Source organism: Amphiprion ocellaris, chromosome 2, assembly GCF_022539595.1.
Source record: "Amphiprion ocellaris isolate individual 3 ecotype Okinawa chromosome 2, ASM2253959v1, whole genome shotgun sequence".
NCBI lineage: Eukaryota > Metazoa > Chordata > Actinopteri > Pomacentridae > Amphiprion > Amphiprion ocellaris.
Window position 1 is genome coordinate 18,537,310 of NC_072767.1, and position 23,485 is coordinate 18,560,794.

The following is a 23,485-nucleotide window of genomic DNA, read 5'->3' on the forward strand; positions in this document are numbered from 1 at the left end:
CTCAGGGTATTATGTCTGTGCAAGTAACGTGGCATTTCTCCCCCACCTCTGTGTGTGCTGGGAGAATAAAAGCTTATTCTGTACATTTCATTGTGATAACTGGTCCGTGTGGTATGAAATGCAGTGACCTGATCTTCTTAATAGCACGTCTGGTGACCCTGATCCCCCTAATCAAGGCCATGAGGGGAGCACTGTGCATTTGAGTGTGTTTTTTCTGTTAAGCTCCTATACAATGATGGAATTGGTCTCTTTTGCATTTAGTGGTATTAACCCCACTCTGTGTAGGAGTATTGTTGTGTTGGGTGTATTAAAATTTTCCAGCTGGCCACCATTAGTCCACCAACCAGTGACTGCTGCATCCGACAGTATCTGATAAAGAGTCTTAAAGTGTCAGATCTCATAGTCTGACTTATTTGTGGTGGCCCACCACAATATCATCTCTGACCAGCACGTAGTGATTTTCAGTTTTTTACTATTTAAAATGGGTAAAATCTTATTCCACTGCAGAACTCTGCTCCTCTGTCTTGTTATGTCTCTCACTTACAAACCCATTTACAACAGACTCTCTGAGAACAGATGCTTACACTATAAATGAAAACTTGTAGCTAAATGAAGTACAAAGTGACAGAATCAGTTCAGAGTTCACGTGAACACATCTGAGTAACTCTGTCCGAGACTGACACATTCAAGTTAACTCTCATAAATTCATCCATTTGTTCTTTACAGCAATATCCAAGTTTGAAGCATGTAAGGTGTTATGTTGCATTTCAGCTCCTACCTGTAACAGGCAGACCTTGTCTTTACTCTAGCCTTCATAAATAGCTTTTACTGTCAGGGCAACTCTGCAGTGATGAGCAGCAGAGAGACAGGAGCTTTGTCTCCTTTTCTGCAGCCACAAACACGGTTCTCAACATTTAGATAACTCTTAATATCAGCAATAGGCAATAAATTCGTCCAATCGCCCAACCCTGGTGTCCAAAATGTACGTGTGTTAATAGCAAATTAGGATGCATGTTATTGAATTTTCTGTTCTGATATGCTGATGTCCTGCTCATTATGGCAAATTGCAGATACTAATGGATTTGCGTATATTATTACCTTTAATTGTGATGGCCCACTGGCAGGCACAGATTTAAAATACTGTGCTTTCAAGTGTACACATTCAGCAAGAGAGCTAAGAACTGCTTCACCTAACATGGATTTTGTTTTTATGCAACATTTACACAACTGTACAAAAAAACCAAATTTACCTTAATGGCAATTATCTGTCCATCAGTGTTCAGTGTGGGTTGTGCTGATATTTCATTTTAAAGCCCATATTGGCAGATATAGTGCGTTCCTAATAGACCTACACTACCTTATTTCTGAGATGTCTTCAATTATAGTTTTATGAAAAAATTTACAAAACGAGTCCCCAAACTTCTTCCTGTGTACTTTATATAAATCATTGTGGTTTTCATTGCTTCATACTTGTCACTTTGAGGTGAAAAAGGTTCTGTTTCCACTGTGTCCATTTATTTGTTACTGAGTCATTATTGCACTGCAGACAAGGAATGACAACACTGAGTGATTGTTGACTTTTACTACAAAAATAGGATTCTTTGGTTCCTCTGATTTTAGAGAATTGGCCCAACATTTTGGGGAAGATGAAAGTAGTAAATATTGCCATCTCACTATCAGAAAGAAGGCAAAAAACTTGTCTGACTAGCTTGGCTAGAGGGAACATCTGAAGCACATCTAAAGCTATGTATAATTTGTTTAATGTACGCATAAATAATATCAAACTGGATTTTTCCGTGGGAGCCAAGCTTTTTCCCCAACTTTTAGTCATTTTGCTAAACAAGCTAATCATCAAATCTTCATTAAACATGCAAATATGTGCATCACTTCAATTTACTCATCTGAAGTCAATGAAAGAAGCATATTTCTCAAAACGCCGAGCTTTAACAGATGTGGACTAAAAACACAGATGGTGCAGATATTAATTACAGCTGCAGGATGTCAGTAGAAAATCTAGTTTGATTGGGACTTTAATTTAAATAGAGCCAGTTCATCACAGCCACTCTGAGATCAGTGCTCATCAGGTCGGTTTGAAACAGTCCACTTGAGCTCAGCTACTTAGCTCCAGCTCAAATTAGCCACTACAGCTAATAGCTCATCATACTCTGTTGCACTGGGAAAATGTCTGATGTTTTTGCAAACCAGTGCCGGAATAAATCCCGGATTAAAATTTGTAAAATCAATTTTCCATGCCATGTAGTGGAAATAAAGAACTGGTGGAGCAGAAATATCTTCCCATGAACATAATAATGCGTTTTACCGGAGGGCGAATACCAATTATAGGTCTGTAGCTAGGAGCCAAACCAGTAAGCATTCGCGTGTCTGATGTAGAAGCCAGCAGCGTGCCACTTTAACTATACGGCATTCAGGAGAAATTAATTAATTTTAGGTGCCAGACTGAGGTAAACAGACAGCTGCTGTCAAGTGGTTAAATCAATAGTTATCAACGATTTATGTCTTTATTCAATCTGGGTGTTGCTGAGGTCATAATATTGGCCTGATTTATTGAAAGGTTATGCTGGAGTTTAATTTGAGTTTCAGTTTATTTAGTTAACTGTGACTGAGCATAGTTTCAGATTACAGGTGTTTTTTTTTGCAGCTTGTGGCCTTTGAGGTGTCGCCACACTTGCTGTTACTGAGCGGCTTTGATTGTGGCTGCAGAGCAGAGCAGGTTACCTGTCTGTCTGCGCAGCACACGGGCTGAGGTCGGCTCACTTGTCGGGACGGGCTCAGGTATGTTGGAGCCGCCACAAGGAATGCATCGAGAAAAAAGGGAGACGGAGCAGGAGGGTGTGACACAGAGAAGAAAGTGAGAGCCAGATGCTTTTGATGGGAAAAGGAAATGAATGGCCGAGTACTGTCGTCTTGATGTGGTCCCCATGGCGACCAACATATGCTGTTACATGTCTGCAGGCAAAACCAAAAACAAGTTTTGAATTAAATGGAATCGCTAATGATTAAGTGCAAAATACCCTGCAGCAGAACGAGGTTCTGCACTTTGCTAATGTGGCACTTAGCTCCAGGAGGGCTGTGGGAAGCAGATCTCTGCTTGGCATAGAATCCACCATGAAATTCATTTATCCCCATAAATATAACAACAGACATTTCCACAGAATCAATACTAAAGAATTTACCTCATCAGGATTCATGGCAGTCTGATGAGGTATGTAAACCCTGTTCCTCAAATTATAAGCAGAGTAATCTGTGAATACATGGATTTTGTCATTTTCACCAAATAACTACCATGTACAAACACTGAAATTATAAGTTCCATCTGATGCATTCAATTCTAATGGAAATAAGAAGGGAGCTGCAATGTACACTACTGTTCAAAAGTTTGGGGCCAGACAATTTCATGTTTTCCATGAAAACTCACACTTTTATTCATGTACTAACATAACTGCACAAGGGTTTTCTAGTCATTCAAGTTTCATCGCTGTTTACAGGACTGCAGAAAATCATTTTCTGCTGATCAGGTCTCCTGATGGCAGCAATACCTGGCAGTGAAAACTTTGCTGCAGATGTTTCGCACCACTGAGCCGCTCATATTCAGAAACACATATTCTGTTTACTTCATCTTTGCCACTTTTTTTTCTGCTAACAGCTATGGATTAATATTAATTTTGGATTCATACATGCACCAGAGAGGGCCCTCATCGTGACTGTTAATGACTGTGAGTATCAGATAAACATAAACAGAGGGGCACCGGGCTAAAGAGCAGTTTAGGCCTGACATCATGAATCCAGCTGTCAATTTGCCTTTTTTTCTTCACAGCTGGTCTTTTGAAACTGTAGAAGTAAAATTACAATCATTCATGAAGAAAAAGGAGAACCACTAAAGATAGGGCTTATTGATAGCTCCGAGGGAGTCTATCTTATCGCTCCTGGGGGGAAGCTGCTCTGCATATGTATAACTGTTTCTGTGCTCTAGTAATTATGCTGTTTCTTTGGATGACTGATTTCCATTTTAAATTTTAAAAGAGAGGAGTTTTTTTTCTGCCTCTCACTTCTCTATAAGCATCTTTGAAGTACAGATGCAATAATTAGTTGGTAAATTGATTAATTGCCTATTCAACTATGTAGTCAGTTTATAAGAAATTAAAACTAAATTTCCTGATTCCAGTTGCTTAAATTTGTGTATTTTTTGGTTTCCTTTCTCCTGTATGACAGCAAACAAACTAAATATTTTCAGGTTGTTGAATATTGAAGGATGTTATTTAGGGCTTTGGGAAACACTTAGCAAATATTTGCACAATTCTCTGACCTTTTATTAACCAAATAACTCATCAGCTAATTGAGAAAGTATTAAACAGATTAATCAACAATGAAAATGGCTGTTAGATGCAGCCCTACGTTGAAGGTTAAAGCTTGTGTTAAGGCATGTAGGGGCATTAGTGTGGAACAGGGCATCAAGGGCAGTGTTCAGGCTTGTGCACTGAATGTCACTCAAGATTTTCCAAACGTAGCAGAGCCCAGTATTAAAATCCAAGCCGCTCTACCTAACTGAAGACATGAATGTCACGGTGAGCTGAGGGCACACAGTTGGTGGGATGAGATCCAGAGATGCACCACAAAGATAGTTGGGTTGAGGGCAAACTGTTGGTTAATTGGATAAGATTCTAGGAAGCTCCAGGTTTTAGGGTTAGATTAGTGGTGATTGGGAGGTTTAAGGTGTCAGTATGCAACAAAAGGGTGGCCTGCCAAAGTCTCACTCCACTTTAATAGTTGGAGAACATCTTCAGCATTCATTTTTCTGCTGTTTTCTTGTAACATGGAATGGACCTTCTCATTAACGTACACAAGTGCCCTCATCAGACTGTTCCATTATGTGTTTTCTGAATGTGCTGATGGACCTGACTTTAAGGATCTGTCCTAACAAGGAAGCATCTCTGACATTGAGACAACCTTGTGTCTAAACCCACCCACCCCATAGTTGGTCAGGTGTGTGAAGTTTTACAGAAGTAGGCAGATTGGGAAGTTTGCTTTTTTTTCCTCCTTTTTTTAGAGGAACTACTTCTTCTTCTTTCATGATTAAAACCACATGTGACACCATCAACGCCTTCAAGGAGAGACTGTCCCAAAGTGTGCAGCATTAAACACGTTTTAATGATCCATCGCATCTCGCCTCTGTGTATGATGCCAACCTTTTCACCCCGCCTTTGAGAGTGGCAGTTAAGAGCAGCTATAAACATTTTTACCGGACGCCACCTCATACAAACTACTTAATTTCAAGCAACGCCCAACCTTTAGGGTTAGGGTTGGTAGCTGTTCACTCAGAGGCATATCTTCAAAGGTTGGTATCTCCTCTCTTGTCCTCTCTTCTCCTTGACACCTCTGCAGCACTTAGCGTGATGTTTTAAAAAAGAGTTTCCACCATTTTGATAATCTCACTCTCTATGTGCAGATGGATGCCCACAAGCTACTCCATTACCCATCACGAAACCCTTGAGCAAAGCACTTAATCCCAGATTTACTGAGGTGACCTGCACTATGCAGGACGTTCTGGTCTTCTCGGTTACTGTCAACCATTTGCGTGCATATGTGAGCATGTTTGCAAGCTTGCTTTTTGTACACGTGTTAGTGTGTCACCACTCCGCTCGCTCCTGTCTCTCCAAATAAATTAAGGTTTTATAGCAGGATGCTGGCTGCTTCCATTACCCAGCAACCCAGGAATGCAGTAAAGCATATGTGTTTGCAGTAAACGCCCCGTGTCGTCTGGGTTGGTAAGCAAACCAGCAACCAAACGCTAGCATTAGCTGTAGCATACGAGCGCTGGAAGATGGCGTCTGCTGCCTGTGAGCTGCAGATGCAACACTGATGTGGTGGTTTCAAACCAAGCAAAGGCTCCGAGGTACCAAATACCAAATTCGAAGCCTTTTCAAGTGTCGTGAAGTAACCCAGCTTCATGCATCATAATGTAGATAGTTTATCATCTGTTCAGCAATATGAATGTAAGAAATAATAACTGGTTGAAAAACAGTGTAAAATAACTCACTTATGCAGCTTTGTAGCTACTCTAACTTCATCTAGAGGACATACTTATCAGCAACAGCCGAGGAATTTGGCCCCTCGCAATGATCTGCTTTATGGTTTAATACAAGCGCAAGAAGGAAAATAAAGAAAAATGCCTCTGGTCTTCTGTTTTATTAGCTGGCTATGATTTTGCACAAGTCCAAAACTGCATTTACTGTATTGAAGAAATATCTCCACCAAGACTCCTGCATTAACTATGAAAGTATTAAACAGATGGGAGTTTTTATGAGGCTTGAAGAACTAACCTCCAGCCAACAAAATGACATTTGGTTTTGTCGGTCGTCAGTCCTCTATCACTGCATGTCAGGCTTTAGGGCCTGACCAGCTCAGTACTCTGTCAATCTCTTCCTCCTCTTCTCAAACAGCGTTCATGTCAATCTCTAGAGGCATCGTACAGTCAATCAAACTTTTCACGGTGGCAAAACACCAAAAGCTACAAAAAGTAGCCTCCCAAAACCATTTTTACCTGCCCAATCAAACAGAAACCAGCCCAACTGAATGGAAAACAACTCACAGTGATCCTCCAATATCAGCTCTTTTGATTAAAAGTGTGGCTGAATGTTCACTTTGGACGGGGACAAAATATTTGGAATAACTGACAGTAAGACTGTACTTAGTGCAGCGTCCAACACAAAGAGGTCACGCAGTAGTTCGCTCTGGAAACCAGACTGACAGGACTGTGGGAGTCATGTGAAAATTCACAGCTTAAGTGTGAGGATGCGATTACATTTTTAAAAGCTATTACCGACTTTAAATAATGAAACACAGAGCTCAGTAAGAAGCAGGTGTGATTAGAAGAAAGATTTTATTTTTATTTTTGATGTGTTTGAGCTCGGTGGAGTGAAGCGTCTCATCTCAGACTGAACGACCTGCACTTGACACTGAAGGACTGCTGAAGAAATGAGAATATTTGATGAGTGTCCTGGTTGATCTGTGGGATGAACGTGTGCGTGAGGGTTCAGCTCCATGCCTTCACTTCACATCCTCTTTCTGATAGTCTCCCAGTGTTTGTAGTAAAGACAAAAACTCCTCAAAACGAGATGTGAGAAAAGAAGTGAGGTGGAACATTTGGTGCTGTTTCCCGTAATACAGCTGCCACTGTTTATCTCTCTCTCTGTTATCACACTCACACCACACACACACACACACACCAGCCAGCGCCAATGAAAGATTCATGGAGCAGTGATGATGAAGGCCTCTCCTCTTCTGCTCCACTTACCATGGTGGACAAATTCTGCCCCACAACCCGCATATAAAACCCCCCTTCCCTCCTCCTGTCTCATTTTTTTTTTTTTTTTAAAGAACCCCTCTGGTGGAAATGCTTTAGTTTTTTCTTCATGATTCAGACATCCATATGGTATTTTTATATGCTAGAAGACAAATCAGGAGCGATATAAGCAGTCAGTGACGTCGATGATTGTTTCCTCTGAAGCTGCCTTGTAGTGATGGCTCAAAAACATTAATTCAGACTAAGGAAGACAGGAACCAGGCCGGTTTAATTTGAGGTCGGGGCTCTCTGCATCGTTGTTGTTACTCTGAATTTGCTTCCAGTTTGAACATGTATGACTGAGTTACTTTAACATAAGAACTGGCCATTGTGTACAGTAGTTTTGCAGTATGGTAAGCGGGCTGGTGAGCTGCAGGAAGTGGTGAGATGGGGCTTAGAGGTATTAACAGCATGAAGGCATTGTTTTTGTGGATAAAACTTCTAAATAGATAGCTTTGGTAAACAGAGTGATTGTATAAAATATGCTTTTCATTCTACCCCATATGTTTTACTGGTATAGTTGTATAGAGGTCCTGGTATACAGGTTATGTGAAGGATTAAGATTAAGATTTTCAACGTATATCATGATATAAAATACACAGAAAAAAGCTTCCCAGTGGTTTACAATGTTCAGACTATATTCACCGTGTTGTGGAGGTTTCAACTTATCAGTAACCACCATACAGTCAGGATCGTTGTTTCTTGGTTTTCGTTCGCTGTGCACAAAATCTTTCTTCCGCAGCAGAAGAGACAGTCACTGTGACGTACAAGATATCAGTCTGCTCAGTGAGGCAGGCTGACAATGCTTATAGTTTCACTCAAAAAGCAACTCAGTTTCGTGACCTTCAGTGCTTTTCCACCCAAAAACAAGTCTCAGTACTTTTCCACGTTTATCATGTGGCACAGCAATGCTTCTCCATTATCTCTAATACAGTGAATTTCCACTACACACCCTATATGTTGATGCATCACAACGATACAACAACAATATAGGAGTAACATCACTAATCCATGAAGTAATCTCTGTCTGTCTGTTTATCTGCTTTTCACTTCTCTTTACAAATCTTCCTCTGATCTGCTTCAGACTCAGCAGGTATATTATCAGGGACCTGAGGAAGTGCAGTGTCCAGTTTGAAGCTGTTATGATGAGCAGTGGCAGTTTTTAGCAGCCTTGCAATGAGGCCACATTCTGATAAGAGCCACACAGACAATGTCAGAATTAGTAAATATCTTCGCTGTATGGTGCTATTTTGCACAGAAATACATTGATTTTCACCCTGGTGTTATTTTTTCAGTAAGAAATGTCAGCACTTGTTCTAATTCTACATCAGGAGACGGTAGAAGAAACAAGTACAACATGCAATAAAGGACCCCGTCCGGATTCAAACCGCTGATGTCTGCGGTAGAGCTTTGACTGCCTCTAACTGCAGAATCAAAACCAAGTCCACGAAACTGACATACTGCCCCAAAACGTATGTTCAGACACACACATGTAGAGCCACAGAACATACAGTGTGACTGGACAACAGCCAAAACGCAAATGTGGTTTGCTATATCTAAACCATGTATAGTAGATATACATTATGGAGTGCTTTCCTGGTTGGCAACTATATATAAAAGGATTCCAGGAGTGCCATAAATACTTTATGCAGTGGTGTGAGAAGAGGAAATTCTGTACTTAAGCAAAAACAGCAGCTCCATGTAGAAATAAAACCCTCCGGTGCTGCAGTGAAATTGCAATTAAGTAAACAAATATTAGCAGAACGACATATAAAGATGCCCAAAGCCTAAGCAGTGTACACATAATAAATATTAGTTCAAAGTATTGAATTATAGATGGGTTAATATGTAACCACTACGTTACCTGGTTAAATGTCTGAAACGATAATATAGCAGAAAGAACGACATATTGTGCCAGATGCAAGAATTTTTGTCAGACTTTCATCTAGTCTTTACATTTTGGAAATTATGTACAATTTTAGACCTAAAACAGCAAACAGTTTTAGAAATGCACTTTAATGGGTTGCGAGCCAAAAAGGTTGTGAACATACAGTGTGATGTTGAAAAAAAAAGTGTCACTGCCATTTGTAATGCAGTTTTCCCTTACAATCTACATCATGAATATAGATTTAAAATAGAATGTCTCCTGTTGAAATATGCATGTAGAGTAAAGTACATTAGAAGTTGTATTGATAGAAATGATCTGTAGGCAGAAGCAGCTCTTACTACCGCTTTCATTCCATCAATTGTCTAAAGACATTTCTATTGTCGCAGCAGAACCTGGAGTTTAATGCTGCTGTGAACATTAACATAATAGCAGGTATAATGTTTGTCATCTTCACCTTCTTAGTTTAGGACATTAGAAAGAAATCAGAATGCATAAAACTCTATGAGAAAATGACGCAACTACTCACTTGATTTGTTCCCTCAGTTAACATGTTCCTAGTGAGTTTATGGTCTCATTACAGCACCATGTTCATTTAGCAAATGATGGTTCCATTTGGACAAAGATAGAAGATAAAGCAGGGATGTTTTAAGGTGAGGCCACCCTGAAGAGCAAGATTGTGATGGCTAAATGCTACAAACTCAAGGATTACAAATGGTCGTCTACAAACCAGTAGGTGACATCACGGCGGACGAGTCCATCTTTTATATACAGTCGATGGGGTTCACCAAAGTTACTACAATAGAGAGACATGAATTTACTTTCAGGTGACACCCAAACGAAAAGTCAAGGGATGATCAAAGTCTTTATTTTTTTTATCTTCTAGGGGCTCTAAATTTATTCAACAGTTGCTGAGATATTAAAGTCTGGACCACAGGGAGGAGCTAACTGCTGTCACCATCCCTGGAAGTGACTAACAAGCAGTTACTTTTCTGTTCTCTTTAACTCCCCTTTCCTGAAGCCTGGTGTTGCAGATTGTTTGGTTTGGTGATAAATGCACATGTCCAAGAGCTGACAAGTTCATTAGATAAGATTAAATTAATTAGAGTCCCTGTTTCTTCCCCGCTGTACCAGGTGAACATCTGAGGATGTGTCCTCAGGGCCCGACCTGCTGCACCAGCACCATGGAGGAGAACCTGGCCGGTCTGAGCACCCAAGAGACAGAGGGACTGATCAGAGAGGCCGGCAGATCGCTGCAGGCTGCCTTCAACGCTCTCCACAGGAGCTTCGACAGTAAGTAGTGTGTATGTGTGTGTCTCATTACTAGCTGAGCTCAACAGCAAGTCTTCAGAAGTGAGCCCAGAGGAGTGTGACATTTGTATGTTGTGAGTTTGTGTTTGGTACAAGCATTGGCTTCTGCTCAGTGCTTAATATTACAGCTTCAATAGAGACGGTGTGTGTGTGTGTGTGTGTGTGTGTGTGTGTGTGTGTGTGTGTGTGTGTGTGTGTGTGTGTGTGTGTGTGTGTGTGTGTTTGTGTCCTGTGCGTCAATGGGACCCCTGACTGGCTGTTATAATGAGAGCGGAGTCAGCCAGACACAATGAAACGTGATAAGCCGATCCCCTGATCTCAGGGGAGACACACATGCACACACGCACACACATGCACACACACTGCCTACGTTGACACACACACACACACACACACACACACACACACACACACACACACACACACACACACATGAACAGAGGGGTGTCCCCCGGGGCAGGGACTGGTTCAGCTAATGAGCAGTTGACCCACTGAGGAGCCGAGTCTGCAGATCACTGCACATCAGAGAAAGAGTAGGATGGAGGGAGGAAGAAGAGTGAGAAGTGCCACTGCTAACAACAGGGAAACAGACAAATGCAGCGAGGGAGAAACATGTCATTAGTGCTGAGAAGAAAGAGTGAATCGAAATGAAAAAGGGAAAGAAAGGAATCCAAACAGAGGGTAGGAGGAGGGCTGGTCTGAGGAAGAGGAGGACAGTATTATTAGTGTGAAGGCAGTGGGCCACCTCAGTAGCAGTAATGTGGCCGTCCATCTGGTTGTGGTTAGAGCAGCCTGGCACTGGTCCACAGCCTTTGAAGCACGAGGGAAAAGCCCAGACCAGTATACTGCAGAGACAGCTCACTGACTCCCTCATTCTCTCTGTTTGACCTCTCTCACTTTGTGTCCATCTGGCCGCAGAGGAAATTTCCAAGGAACCTTTAACAATGTTAAAAAAAAAAGTAATTAATTAGCTGGGCTGTAAAGATAGTTAATCAGCAGCATGGCTGTAAAACTACTCTCTAGAATTCATATCAATATGATTACACAAATGGCTACTCTTCATCCACTTGATAACAAATACATCTATATGGCAGCACTCAGCTCCACATAAATAAATAGATAATAAATGTCCAACTAACAGCTGAACATTTATTGTAATATAATGTAATGTAATGTTGGAAAAAGCAACAAATTAACAGGTACGTCACCAGAACAGCAGGCACAAAAAGTTGTTGAGCAGCTGGTGAACACAGTGAAACATTTAGCTGCTACAAAGCAACTTATACTCACTAGATGCTGGTGGAGACCAAAAGAGAGCTGAAAGGAAACTGGATGTAGGGCTTGAATTCATCTGCCACCCAGAAATACAATTCCAAATTGATGCTAATGTTGCTCTGCCGTATGTATAAAGAGGTAACTGTCAGCTGTACTGTATAGAGCTGCATCCATCATTTGATTATATCTCACCTATTAAACTGATCACCAACTATTTTTAATAATCGATAAACTGGTTTTAGTACTTTTTCAAGAAAAAAAGTAGAAATTGTCTAATTCTAGCTTCTTAAATTTCTTTTCTATGACAGAACATTAAATATCTTCGGGTTAAGGACACATTTGAGGATGTCAGCTTGGGCTTTGGGAAACACTTGTTTAACTTTTTTATAAAAAAAAAATTACAAGTTTTGTCCATTTTATAGAACATACAGCTCATTGATTGACTGAGAAAATAATTCAATGGATTGACTGACTATGAAAATCATCTTAATTGCAGTCCTAGTACTGTAAAATCAACTTCACAGACCAGGATACTCTATATCAGGCATGTATGTGAGCTTTTCCTCCAAGTGATCTACTTCAAGTTCTAGTAATTTTTGAAAGAAATCAACTGTAATTCTCTCCCTCTGTCCTTGTTCTCTTCTTATTTCTTTCCCACTCTTCCTCGTTCCCCCTGCCTTTCTCTTCCAGCCTATTTCACGGAGCTGCATGCTTCCTCTGAGCGTTCCCTGCAGGAGGCGTTGTCTCCACTCGGCCCCCTGTACTCCCAGAACACCCGTCTGTATGGAGATCTCTATGCTGACCTGCGTCAGTACTATCGAGGCTCCGCCCTCAACCTGGACGAGAACCTCTCAGACTTCTGGTCCCGCCTGTTGGAGCGAACATTTAAAGCCTCGGCCCCCACGGATGTGAGTTAAGATGCTCAAAGTACAGCCTCACACTGAATGTCAAATGTGTGAGATATAAGGAAAAGAGTGCCTGAGTACAACAGAAATCAGAGCACTGATTGGATCAGGACAGTGGGGTGGGGGTGGAGTGGCACACTGGAGATAAAAATGGTTAAATTATACTGAGTCATACAAAATTTGGACAAAATGAAAATGTCTGATATTTTAAGAGACACAGTTGGGGGATTTTGTGAACTAGTCCTGCTGATCCTCTCGGCTCCTGCTTCTGTTGTGATTCATAAAAAGACACAATGTGACAAGCTGATTAAAAAAAATGCACTTCCAAAATGTTTTTACATCTATTATTACTCTGATTTGCATTCGTCTGATGGAGACGAAAAGTGTTTTCTCTGTTTTTTGATAGCACACTTGGAGGCATATTTCTCCTACATCGTGTCCTCTCCTTCTGTGATCTCTGTCTGACAGGTCACCCTATCAGAGGACTACCTTGAATGTGTCGCCAAGCAACAGGAGACGCTGCGGCCATTTGGAGACGTCCCTCGGGACATGAAGGCGAAGGTGATCCGGGCTTTTGTCACAGCCAGGTCGTTTGTCCAGGGGCTGCTAGTCAGCGCAGAGGTGGTCAGGAAGGTCTCACAGGTGAGTGTGTTGTGTTTGTCATGTAGTGAGGACATGAGGCTGTCGACACTCTGGGGACCAACAGTTCACAGAACGTAAATTATTCAAGCTTTGGGTTAAGCAAGCAGTGCTTATGGTTTCGGTTAGAATGAGTCTAATGTGAGTCTAATAGTGTCCTCTGAAGTGATGGAAAAACAACACTTCAGAGACGTGTGTGTGTCTGTGTGTGTCTGTGTGTATGTGTGTGTGTGTGTGTGTGTGTGTGTGTGTGTGTGTGTGTGTGTGTGTGTATGTGTGTGTGTGCCTAACGCCTGCTGGGCCGAGTCCCAGGAAAGCAGATATGATGGCTGCATAGTCGTCACACCCTAACTGTCAGTGAAAGTGTCTCCACCCTACAAATGAGAAACACAAAGATCATCAGAAATGAAGTGTCAGAGTCTGCCATCAGAACAAAGCTCTCATTTGGAGGGATGACAGCGCTTTTGTCAAATCATGGGTGTGATGATGTTTTTTCAGCTCTTGGTGCAGTTTTTCCCAAACTCTGAGGAACACAGTGTGTCTCTGAGTTGTGTTCTTGTATGTGTCCTGTTGTCAAAGCCTTGTTTCTGTTGTTTCACCTTTTTGCACCTTCCTTCTTTTATTCATGCCTTATAAGTAAGCTTGATTTACGTAAGCTATGCACCAAATCTCTAATTTAAAGGACCGTTTTCCACAGCTCACAGTATGTTTACTCTTAATATCCATTTTGCAAGATATTCTGCTTTGTTTTAAAAGAATTAGTGTGTTTTCTGTCACGGTTTCTGATTTCCCGTAGCTCTGATTCATTTGTGACTGATGTAAGGATCTGAGCACATTCTTGAAATTTGCTTCAGTTGTGTAATCCATCAGTGAGTTTTTATCAAAGCTGCATTATCCTTCTGAGTGCAGATTGTTAAAATCCGTCAAACCACAGTAACAAACAACAGTAATGTGACAGTGACACAAATTAATGCAGGCCTGATGTTGACAGTTATGGATTCTCCAACTCATGCAAGTTTTAAGGCTCTTGACTGTATTTCATGTTGCACAGAAATCTACGTGTGAATGCTTGTAGGAAAATACACGCAAAGATATAAAACTGCATAGCGTGTAGTTGAAAACGCTCAGAGTAAAGGTGTAAAATTAAACCTGTAAATGCCCTGCTGTAGTCCTTTAATTCCCTGCTGTCATTTCTGGAGACACCTTCGGTTTGCAGTGTCCCTCTGTCAGATATGTGAGTGGAAAAATAACTCCACTGTGGAACTGGACACCTTTCATGGCTTGCACTCATCATCAGAAGCTGTAACAGAAACCATGTACTGTATAAAGAGTGACAAGTAAGGCCATCGCTGCGCTCCTGTTCAGACTGTGTCCTTATAATGTTGCAACACTGCCACCTACTGTCATTCACTGTCACAAGGAGAGGGAAAATGCTAATCAGAAAGTTCACAAAGAAACACTTTAAACTGGGACACCAATTTATATTTCCTGAAAATGAACACATAAATGTTCTCCTTTCATGAGTGAAACTTGTGATTCTGTCCATCTATGTCAGGTTTCTCTGAGTCCAGAGTGTGTGAAGGCCCTGATGAAGCTGGTTTACTGCCCTCACTGTCGTGGTCTGGCCTCCGTCAAACCCTGTCCCAACTACTGCGCCAACGTCATGAAGGGCTGCCTGGCCAACCAAGCCGACCTGGACCCCGAGTGGCAGAACCTCATAGGTGAGACGCACGAAGAACTCACTGAGTAATGCCTAAAGTAATCAGTTAGACCACGTGACTTTCAGAATAATCATACACACTGCCGGCCAAAAATTTAGAAGCAACTTCAAATTTCTATTCACAATGCCTTTCTGTGGATTTTGAGATGTATTCACTGCATGATCAGACTTTGCTTTCATTGACATCCACCTTTTTCCTCAATTTACCTTTAGGCATACATTGATATTACCAGGCAATTGCCGAATAAATGTTAACAAAACAAAAGAAGGGCTTAGTTTTAGAGTTGAGATTTGCAAGAGTCACAACTTCAGTGCAAAAGTAAAAAAGATCCCAATAAATCTCAGCTGTGTCCATATCTCTGTAACTACCACTGAAATATCTAGAAAGAAACAGCTGAGTAAAGAAACAAGAGTACAGACACAAATATCTGATAGAATTCTAGTGAAAATATATTCTGAGTGACTCTTGACATAGTAATCATGTTTATTTTGTTGCAAAGTATACCAATGAAACTATGATCTTTTTTGTACAAATTTGATCTTGCTTCCAAACTTTTAGACTGTAATGTATCTTAGAATTTTATGTGAGAATGCTACAATAGATGAAAATATCAATAAAACACCTTGTGCCTAGCGTAGATTTTCCTTATTGCTTCTAATGATATGAAAACAGCATTTGTAGTTTTTAATGAAGTGAGTTTGACTGATGTGTTATCATGCTGTGTGCAGTTGACGTTCTGCTGAAATGTGACTTCCTGTCCTCTGTTCAGACGTAATGATGCAGGTGGCGTCTAGTTTCAGCACAGCGCCCAGTCTGGATGTGGTTCTCGACTCCATCCCCGCTCGGATCTACGAGGCTGTGCACTTCCTGCAGGACAACATGGACACGTTCACAGCTAAGGTAAGTCGGCTGATTCTGTCTCATCGCTTATTCTGATTGCATACAAACTCCCAGACCACTTTCCCTGCAGGCCTCTCATCCTCGCTCAGATACCAGCTCATCATGCTTAAGTCTGCAGTCGTGTGTCCTCTGACAAATTATTAATCAGTTTGTGGGTTGATTGTAATGATCAGATTAAAGACCATTAAGAAATGTGCAACGTCATCCGCTGATAGAGTTAGAATCCTAATTATCTCACAGTAGATAGAGGTCAACGGTCTGCTCCAGTGGTATTAGGTTCAGCCTGGTTTTGTTGATTTCCCAGATATGTCCTTCTAATAAAGACAGACAGAATTATTAAGACTCAAGTCGCTCAACATTTGCCACTGGAAGTCTGCTCTTTCCATACTTACTGCTGTAGCATGTATCAATGCACAAAGAGTCCACTTAGGCAATTGAAGGAGCCCAAACAGCCTCACAGTTTAAACTCTTGTCTGTGGCGACATCTAGTGGATGTTGTAGTTCTCACACATTCAAACTAAGCAGTGAATCACTTCTAGTGCTTGTTTTTGTTTGCGATGACTCACCTATGTCTTTGTCTGGCAGCTACAGCTCATAACATGGATGCCTTCTTGTTGTTTATGTGTGCAGGTGTACCAGACCTGTGGACCTCCAGGTGAACCAGGAACCGGAAGTCCCACAGTTCATGAGCCGAGGAGGAAGAGCGGCTCCCTGACGGCGTCAGAGTACAAACCCTCCCCGACAGCTGGACTCAGGCTAGAAATGCAGGTGTGTATGTCTACATTCAGTCGTAGGGCTTGATTTGAGGGGATTTTAAATGATTGATTTCAGTCTACAGTTCAATTTCTCTTGGGAGTGTATATGTATATATGAAAAATTGTAGAATTTCATGGAAAACTCAGAAGTTTTTGGTTATGTTTGCATCTCTTTTTTGTGTATAGTGTTAGACTAAATTCCAGGTTCCCATTATCTGCATATTTTGTATTTGACAATGTACAGCGCTGTTCATATCTATTAAATTTGATTGATTCACGTTATGACTTTTTTAAGATTATTTAACCAAACTACAGGATAAAAGGTGTGACCTTACCAAAAAAATAAAACAAACAACTGAAGCATGTGTCTTTCCTCCCAGGTATCAGATCTGTACAGTAAGCTGAGGGAGATGCGTCTGTACTGGATCCAGCTCCCTGTGGCACTTTGCAGCAAAGTGGTAGCAGGAGTCAACAGTCAGGATAAATGCTGGAATGGCATTACCAAAGCCAGGTGAGAGCGAAATCATGAACATTTTGCACTAGTTCTTTAACCCATGGAGCCAGACGGAGGCACTTTGTGTCCAAATTTACGTCCTTCTTCTTGGTTGAAGTATATACTGCAGTGACATGTGGCACATATCAAATTTAACTATGCAGCTTGACCTTTCCAGCAATCCTAGTTGCTTGTCTGTGTGATGAAGTGTCAGTGGGGAAAAAAAAAAAAGGAATTTCTATCACATTTAATCATAGTTGAGAGCTCATCTCCACGTCCACTAATCTTTTAGAATTACTCATTATCATTAGATTTTAACATGTCTATACAATTATATGTTAATACCACAAGGCAAGAAAGAGTGGAACTGGAGTTTTGTCTTACATTTCCAGACACACACACACACACACACACACATATATATATATTAGTACTTAGCAAATGTGTTATTTCTACGCCCACATTTACACTCCTGCTTCTCGGGTGAATAAGTCACTAAGTGGTGATCATTTTGTAACGTACTGATGTATCAAAATAAACAACAGAACTTACCCTTTCTGAAGATACCGTGTTTCTCCGTAAGACAAAGAGGATTTTTTTCAAATGGTAAACATCAGACTGACATTACATCCCACTTTTCAGTAAAAATCAACACAAAATATTGCATTTTCTTTTCAGTGCAAAGACGCAAAAGTTGGGGTCAAAAGACATTTGCAGATCATCTGTGCATAAGTAGGTAGTGGTGGTCCTTGACTCTGGGCAGCTTAAGGCAAAGTGGCCAATAAGGGCCTCTTGTTTGGACGCTGGGGGCAAACATTTGCCGGGTTTACCACCTCTACAAGTAGACTACTATATGTGAAAACTTCAGTGAAGTGGCACTAAAGCACATATTTGTCTCAAATTCTAAGTCCTACCCTGTCCAACCATTATGGTTCGGATATTTGCAGAATCCAGATATTTTATTCCACACAGTTCTGAAAAAATATCTGTACTCCAAGTTTTTTTTTTTAATGGTGAAATACATATTTAAAACACAACAATTTCTTCACAGGAAATATTGTCCCCTTATATAAAGGCTAATATTAAAAAATCTCCAAGTATTATCATATCAAATGGTGAAAGATCAGGATAGCCTGGACTCCTCTCAATAAAAAGAGACACAGCATGTAAGGCCAGACTTCAGAATGACCAAGATAAGGGCTTAAAAGTAAAGGTAGTGAAATTACCCTGAAAATATCCTGGGGCCCATGAGATGAAAAATGAATCCAATGCACTGCATGTTTCCTCTGTATAATTAAATCCCCTTTCTGTTCAGACTAGGTCTAGATATGATCAGCATTGAAATGTTTTGTGTATTTGCACTGGCTTAATGCCTCCTTAGTTGCCAATACAGAAGTTCACTCTCTATTTTGTCCGATTACAATCTTTAAACCCTGTGAACTTGTCAGTGAAGCCTCTCAATAACCAGTGCCGAGGGTTTAAAGGGAGTTAGCTGAGGTCCCTACAACCGATCCTCCCAGCAACTCCTCCATCCTCCACCTATAAAATCAAAGTTATAGTGTTGAATAAAACACTTTCAAGGTCTGAAATCTGTGCAGCAAAAGTTTTATTCATGCAGTGCACAAACAAGATTCACTCCAAAGTGGAAACTCTTGTTCTTTGGCGCTTAAAAGCTAACAGAGGCTGAGAACAAAGGGAATAGCTTTGATCACGCTGCTTTGCTTCTTCTCCCTGAAAGCCATGTTTCGCGCTTGTGCCCAAAGAGACAACAAGCTATTTATTCTGTGACAAACTGAAACCTGTACTGAATGGAAATGTATTCTCTGGTGTTGACGTTCCGCAGTAATTTGCCTTGTTGATGTGTTGATACGCTATCCAGCCACATGCCATGCTATCAACACACACACACACACACACACACACACACACACACACACACACACACACACACACACACACACACACACACACACACAGATACGCACACACCTCTTTGTCTTTAAAGTGATTGGAACACAGCCAAGTGATGAGATACATCTTGAGCAGAAATATATGACAGTCGAAAGGCATGAAATATAAGTGTGTGTGTGTGTGTGTGTGTGTGTGTGTGTGTGTGTGTGTGTGTGTGTGTGTGTGTGTGTCTGAATAATGTGAGAGAGGCCATGAAATATAGATGAATGGCTGACTGTGTGTGACAGATTAGGAAGTATGAAATTTGTGTGTGTCAGTGTGGCTCAGTGAATTATTGCTGTGATAAACTGTTTGAAGGTCTACAGCGACATCTAGTGGACTTGTGTGCACTCGATATATTTTACAGAATTCCAACTGGGATTAATTTCTAAATGAACAATGAACCACAGGAGTGGAGTGTGGATTAAATACTGTTGTTTAAATGTTTAAATAGTTTTAAGAACATAAATCCTGCTCAAAATAAGCCGATTAGCAGTTAAAGTCTGAGTTTAATGTTTAAGATTAGAGTCTGGCCAATAACTCAGCAACTCTTAATGTTGTAATGGTTGATTTCAGTCATGTTTCCAACTCTGAGGAAATATTTGACCTTAAATGTGTGTAGATGTGTAGTGGTCCATGAAAATGCAAATTACTTGGCTTCCCCAGTCCTAAAACAACACTTGTATGAATCAGACTTATTCTTTAATGCATCGACAGAACCAAATGAATGCATGTATTTGTGGTTTGTCACACAGCAGCATGGGTGTTGGTTGACATGCTATGAAGCTGAAGAAGAGCTATGGATTGATTTCACTGAATTTACTGATTATCAGGCTTTGCAGGCTTTCTAGAGTTTTTTTTTAATATGTAAGAGTCCTACTCAGTTCTTCTAAAATGCCTCAGGTAGTAACTTGCTCGATCCGAAGAGCAGGATTTTAAAAACGTTAATAAACCTGGGGGTGTTAGTTGGAAAGAAATAAGCTGACCTGACCTCTGTAACCTGCTGCTCACCTCTGGTTGAGGCACGATTTTACCATAACACCCTCAAATCTCCAATCCCGCTCTGTGCTTCTGAGTTGAGCTGGTTTTGGCATGTAAGAAGGATGTACTGACTAACAAAAACAGCATCTCTGATTCTGCTGCTTCGATTTTATTGTCCATCAGAGGGCAATACTAAACTACTGGATTTAAATGCATTTTGTCGGTGAGGATCCTTACACGTGCAGAAGTACAGTCATGTGTGTGTTCTGTGCTTATGTGTGTTGTGCTGTAAACACAAAATGCCAGACTTAAGTTTCTAAAACTCAGCACAGCAAGTGTTTAAATAGAGCTACAGTTCAAACCCTTAACCACACTGTACTGTTTCTTAACAAAACTACCCTCATTTCTAAAGTTTCGTATGTCTGACTTGGAACTTAAGAGCAAAAAAGTCACTGAACACCAAATAGATCACAGTTTCACAACCGATTAAACTCAAGTTAAACAGATATTGTGTTGCATTGTCAGTGCACACAATTTAATCCTCACATGACCACATATAAGTCATGAACCAAGACTTGAATCATTACGTGAACGCATCCCTGTCGCTTCTCTCCTCCAATCAGGTACCTTCCAGAGGTTATGGGTGACGGTTTGGCCAATCAGATCAACAACCCAGAGGTGGAGCTGGACATTACAAAGCCAGACATGACCATCCGGCAGCAGATCATGCAGCTCAAGATCATGAGCAACAGGCTGAAAAACGCACTGGAAGGCAACGATGTGGACTTCCAGGATGCAAGTGGGTGTTTTTCAAACATTTGTGCTCTGAAATATACATTCCACTGATAATATTTTAGATAGAGGACATCTTGTGTGTGATCATCACTACAAAGCTGACCCGTGTAGATGGCATACATGAGGCGATGTAGTGTTCTAACGCCATTAAAGTTAAACCAGAGTTAATGACAGCTGGGACTTGAAGACACAATACTCCCCAAAAATGTCCTCGTTAAAGCATTCATTCCATTCTTGACAGTTGCTTGGACCTAATTATAAACTGCAAAGTGGAAGCCTATCAAGAGCAATTGAAGGATTTTTCTTGACCAAAGAAAAAAAAAAAAGAAAAACTAGTCTCCTCCACATGCTTAAATATAAAATATTCAACAATTTCCCATTAAACAGTGTGTTTTCTGTCTCTGATAACCTCCCAGGTGATGACATCAGCGGCTCAGGAAGCGGGATGTGCGTAGGCGGTCAGTGTCCTCGGAGCAGACCGGGATTGTACGCCTACTCGCCAGACAACAACCGAGTCCGAGGCGCTGCCACGTCTCACCCCGGCCTCCGTGGCCTCCTACTGCTGCTCCCCCTGACCGTCCTGCTGCTCCAGCGATGATGGACCGCCGCTGCCTCCAGTCAGACTCTGAAGTCTGGAGCAGGGCTGGACCACGTGAAGGACAAACGGGAGTTCGGTTGGGGGAAGATTGGAAACGTAACTTTTGCCAAAAAAATAAAAAAGACTTTTTGGGGAATGAGTGGACATTTCCTTTGACTGTGAGGAGCAAAAACAGACTATATTCTTTATTTTGCTGAATTTAAATATGTCTTAGTTTGAGTGTGATTTAATTTGTTGAGCTGGTTTCAGTGGATTAATTGGATGAGGACGGTTGAAGGAAGACGAAGAGGAGAATGATGACTGTTGAGGATGAAGAAGGCTCTTTTGATGAAGATAATGATTTTGTGCCAGTGTCCAGTCAACAGGCTGCAGAGCTCTGTGAAAAAAATGTTTGATGTCCCGATATGTGGCACCCTTTTTTTTTTTTTAAATTTTATTTTACAACTTGACTCGAGGTTGTCTACCTTTACAAACATTGTGTACGCTGTAAATGTTTGTGTACATTAGCTTAAAGACTGGCACCATATTGAGCCGTGAATGTACAGTATAATACTCTACTGGCAATGAACCTCCCCCTCCCATAATCTGTGATGTAGTCGTCCAGATGTTTTGGTGTGTGTTTGGCATAAACAGAAACATTCAGTAGGATTTGTTTGAAATATTGCAGATAAATGATCACACTTCTGAAATGTATGAGATGTCGTGATTGCAAGATTTTACCTCACTTTTACTGTATACCCGACCATTTCAAAAAGAAAACGGAAAGGACAACTTTTTTTTAGCATCACCTTTGTAAAAACGTAAGCAGTCTCATCGAAACTCCTACAAACAAGCACACCTGAACAGTTTACTTAAGTTCTGTTGTGAAGACAGAAAATTGCACATTTTTCTGAAGCGTCTGGTTGCAGGAAACACAGAAAAATTTCCACAGAAAACATCTCACGACACAGTAAAACCAGAGAGGACTGATGAATGCACGCCTGTGTTGAGTAACTGACAGTGGCTGATATATAGTCAGTCAAACCAAAGCTTACTACACTGTACACTTTTAGACAGCCCACCGTACGTTGAACACATGTGACAACCTGTTTCCCTGGTTTTGTACTGCATCATATTTTTTAAAAATGCATCACTAAGGAAACAACGGTCCTCAGTTCCTGAAAGGTTTTTGTACATACAAGATACTTGCAGAATACTGTCTACATTAGCCTGGTAAACGATCATTTACTCGACATGCCTTTCTTTCAGTCTGCACTACTATACTGGTACATATAGGATTTCTGTTTCTTGCAGATGTGTTACAAACACACACATACATTTACACTATCTGGAGCTGTGTATTGAGCTGGTTTTTATTCATCTGTGTATTTAATCACACGTTTCATCCATTAAACTCTGTTTGATTGTAGCAGTGGATTTTTGTCATGGACAGTTTGATTTGATTGATTTACGTCTAAAAATAAATATAGAATACAACAGAGGTGAGTACACCCCTGCAATATCACTTAAATACCATATTGTTAAAAAAATATGTCACCTTACAGTAACTGCATCTCTTCTACACTGAACAGTTGGGTGTTTTTTTTAGTGACAAGTAACAGCTTTGGTTTACTATATTAAAAATAATGGCCCCACGCAGTAGGAACTCAGCATCAGTCTGCTTTAAGGAAGATTCAAAACGATTTGAATCTTCTTTGCTGAGATTAAAATCTTTAGGGGTCTTTTTTCCAATATTTTGTATGACCACCTTTATTTTTGATGACGGAATCAATCCTCCTTAACATGTATACCGTGTTTTTGGAGAGATGTTCTGCCATTCTTCAGAGAGGAGGGGTGGTTTTGCTCTATCTCTCTCTGTAAAACACCCCAACGATGTACTACTATATTCAAGTTAGACGACTTACTTGGCAATGTAAT

The 23,485-nt window shown here is 40.8% G+C and overlaps 1 protein-coding gene across 1 annotated transcript in view; it reads left to right on the top strand.

Moving 5' to 3' along the window:
- Positions 1–22,982, top strand: part of gpc1a (glypican 1a) — a 44,531-nt gene extending 21,549 nt beyond the window's left edge. The window contains exons 2-10 of the mRNA XM_023268584.3: positions 10,380–10,538; positions 12,522–12,739; positions 13,205–13,378; positions 14,931–15,096; positions 15,866–15,996; positions 16,627–16,764; positions 17,132–17,262; positions 20,799–20,974; positions 21,387–22,982. Of these exons, the coding sequence (XP_023124352.2) occupies positions 10,380–10,538; positions 12,522–12,739; positions 13,205–13,378; positions 14,931–15,096; positions 15,866–15,996; positions 16,627–16,764; positions 17,132–17,262; positions 20,799–20,974; positions 21,387–21,568 (1,475 nt within the window). The 3' untranslated portion in view covers positions 21,569–22,982. The remainder of the gene's footprint in view (positions 1–10,379; positions 10,539–12,521; positions 12,740–13,204; positions 13,379–14,930; positions 15,097–15,865; positions 15,997–16,626; positions 16,765–17,131; positions 17,263–20,798; positions 20,975–21,386) is intronic.
- The last annotated feature ends 503 nt before the right edge of the window (positions 22,983–23,485 follow it).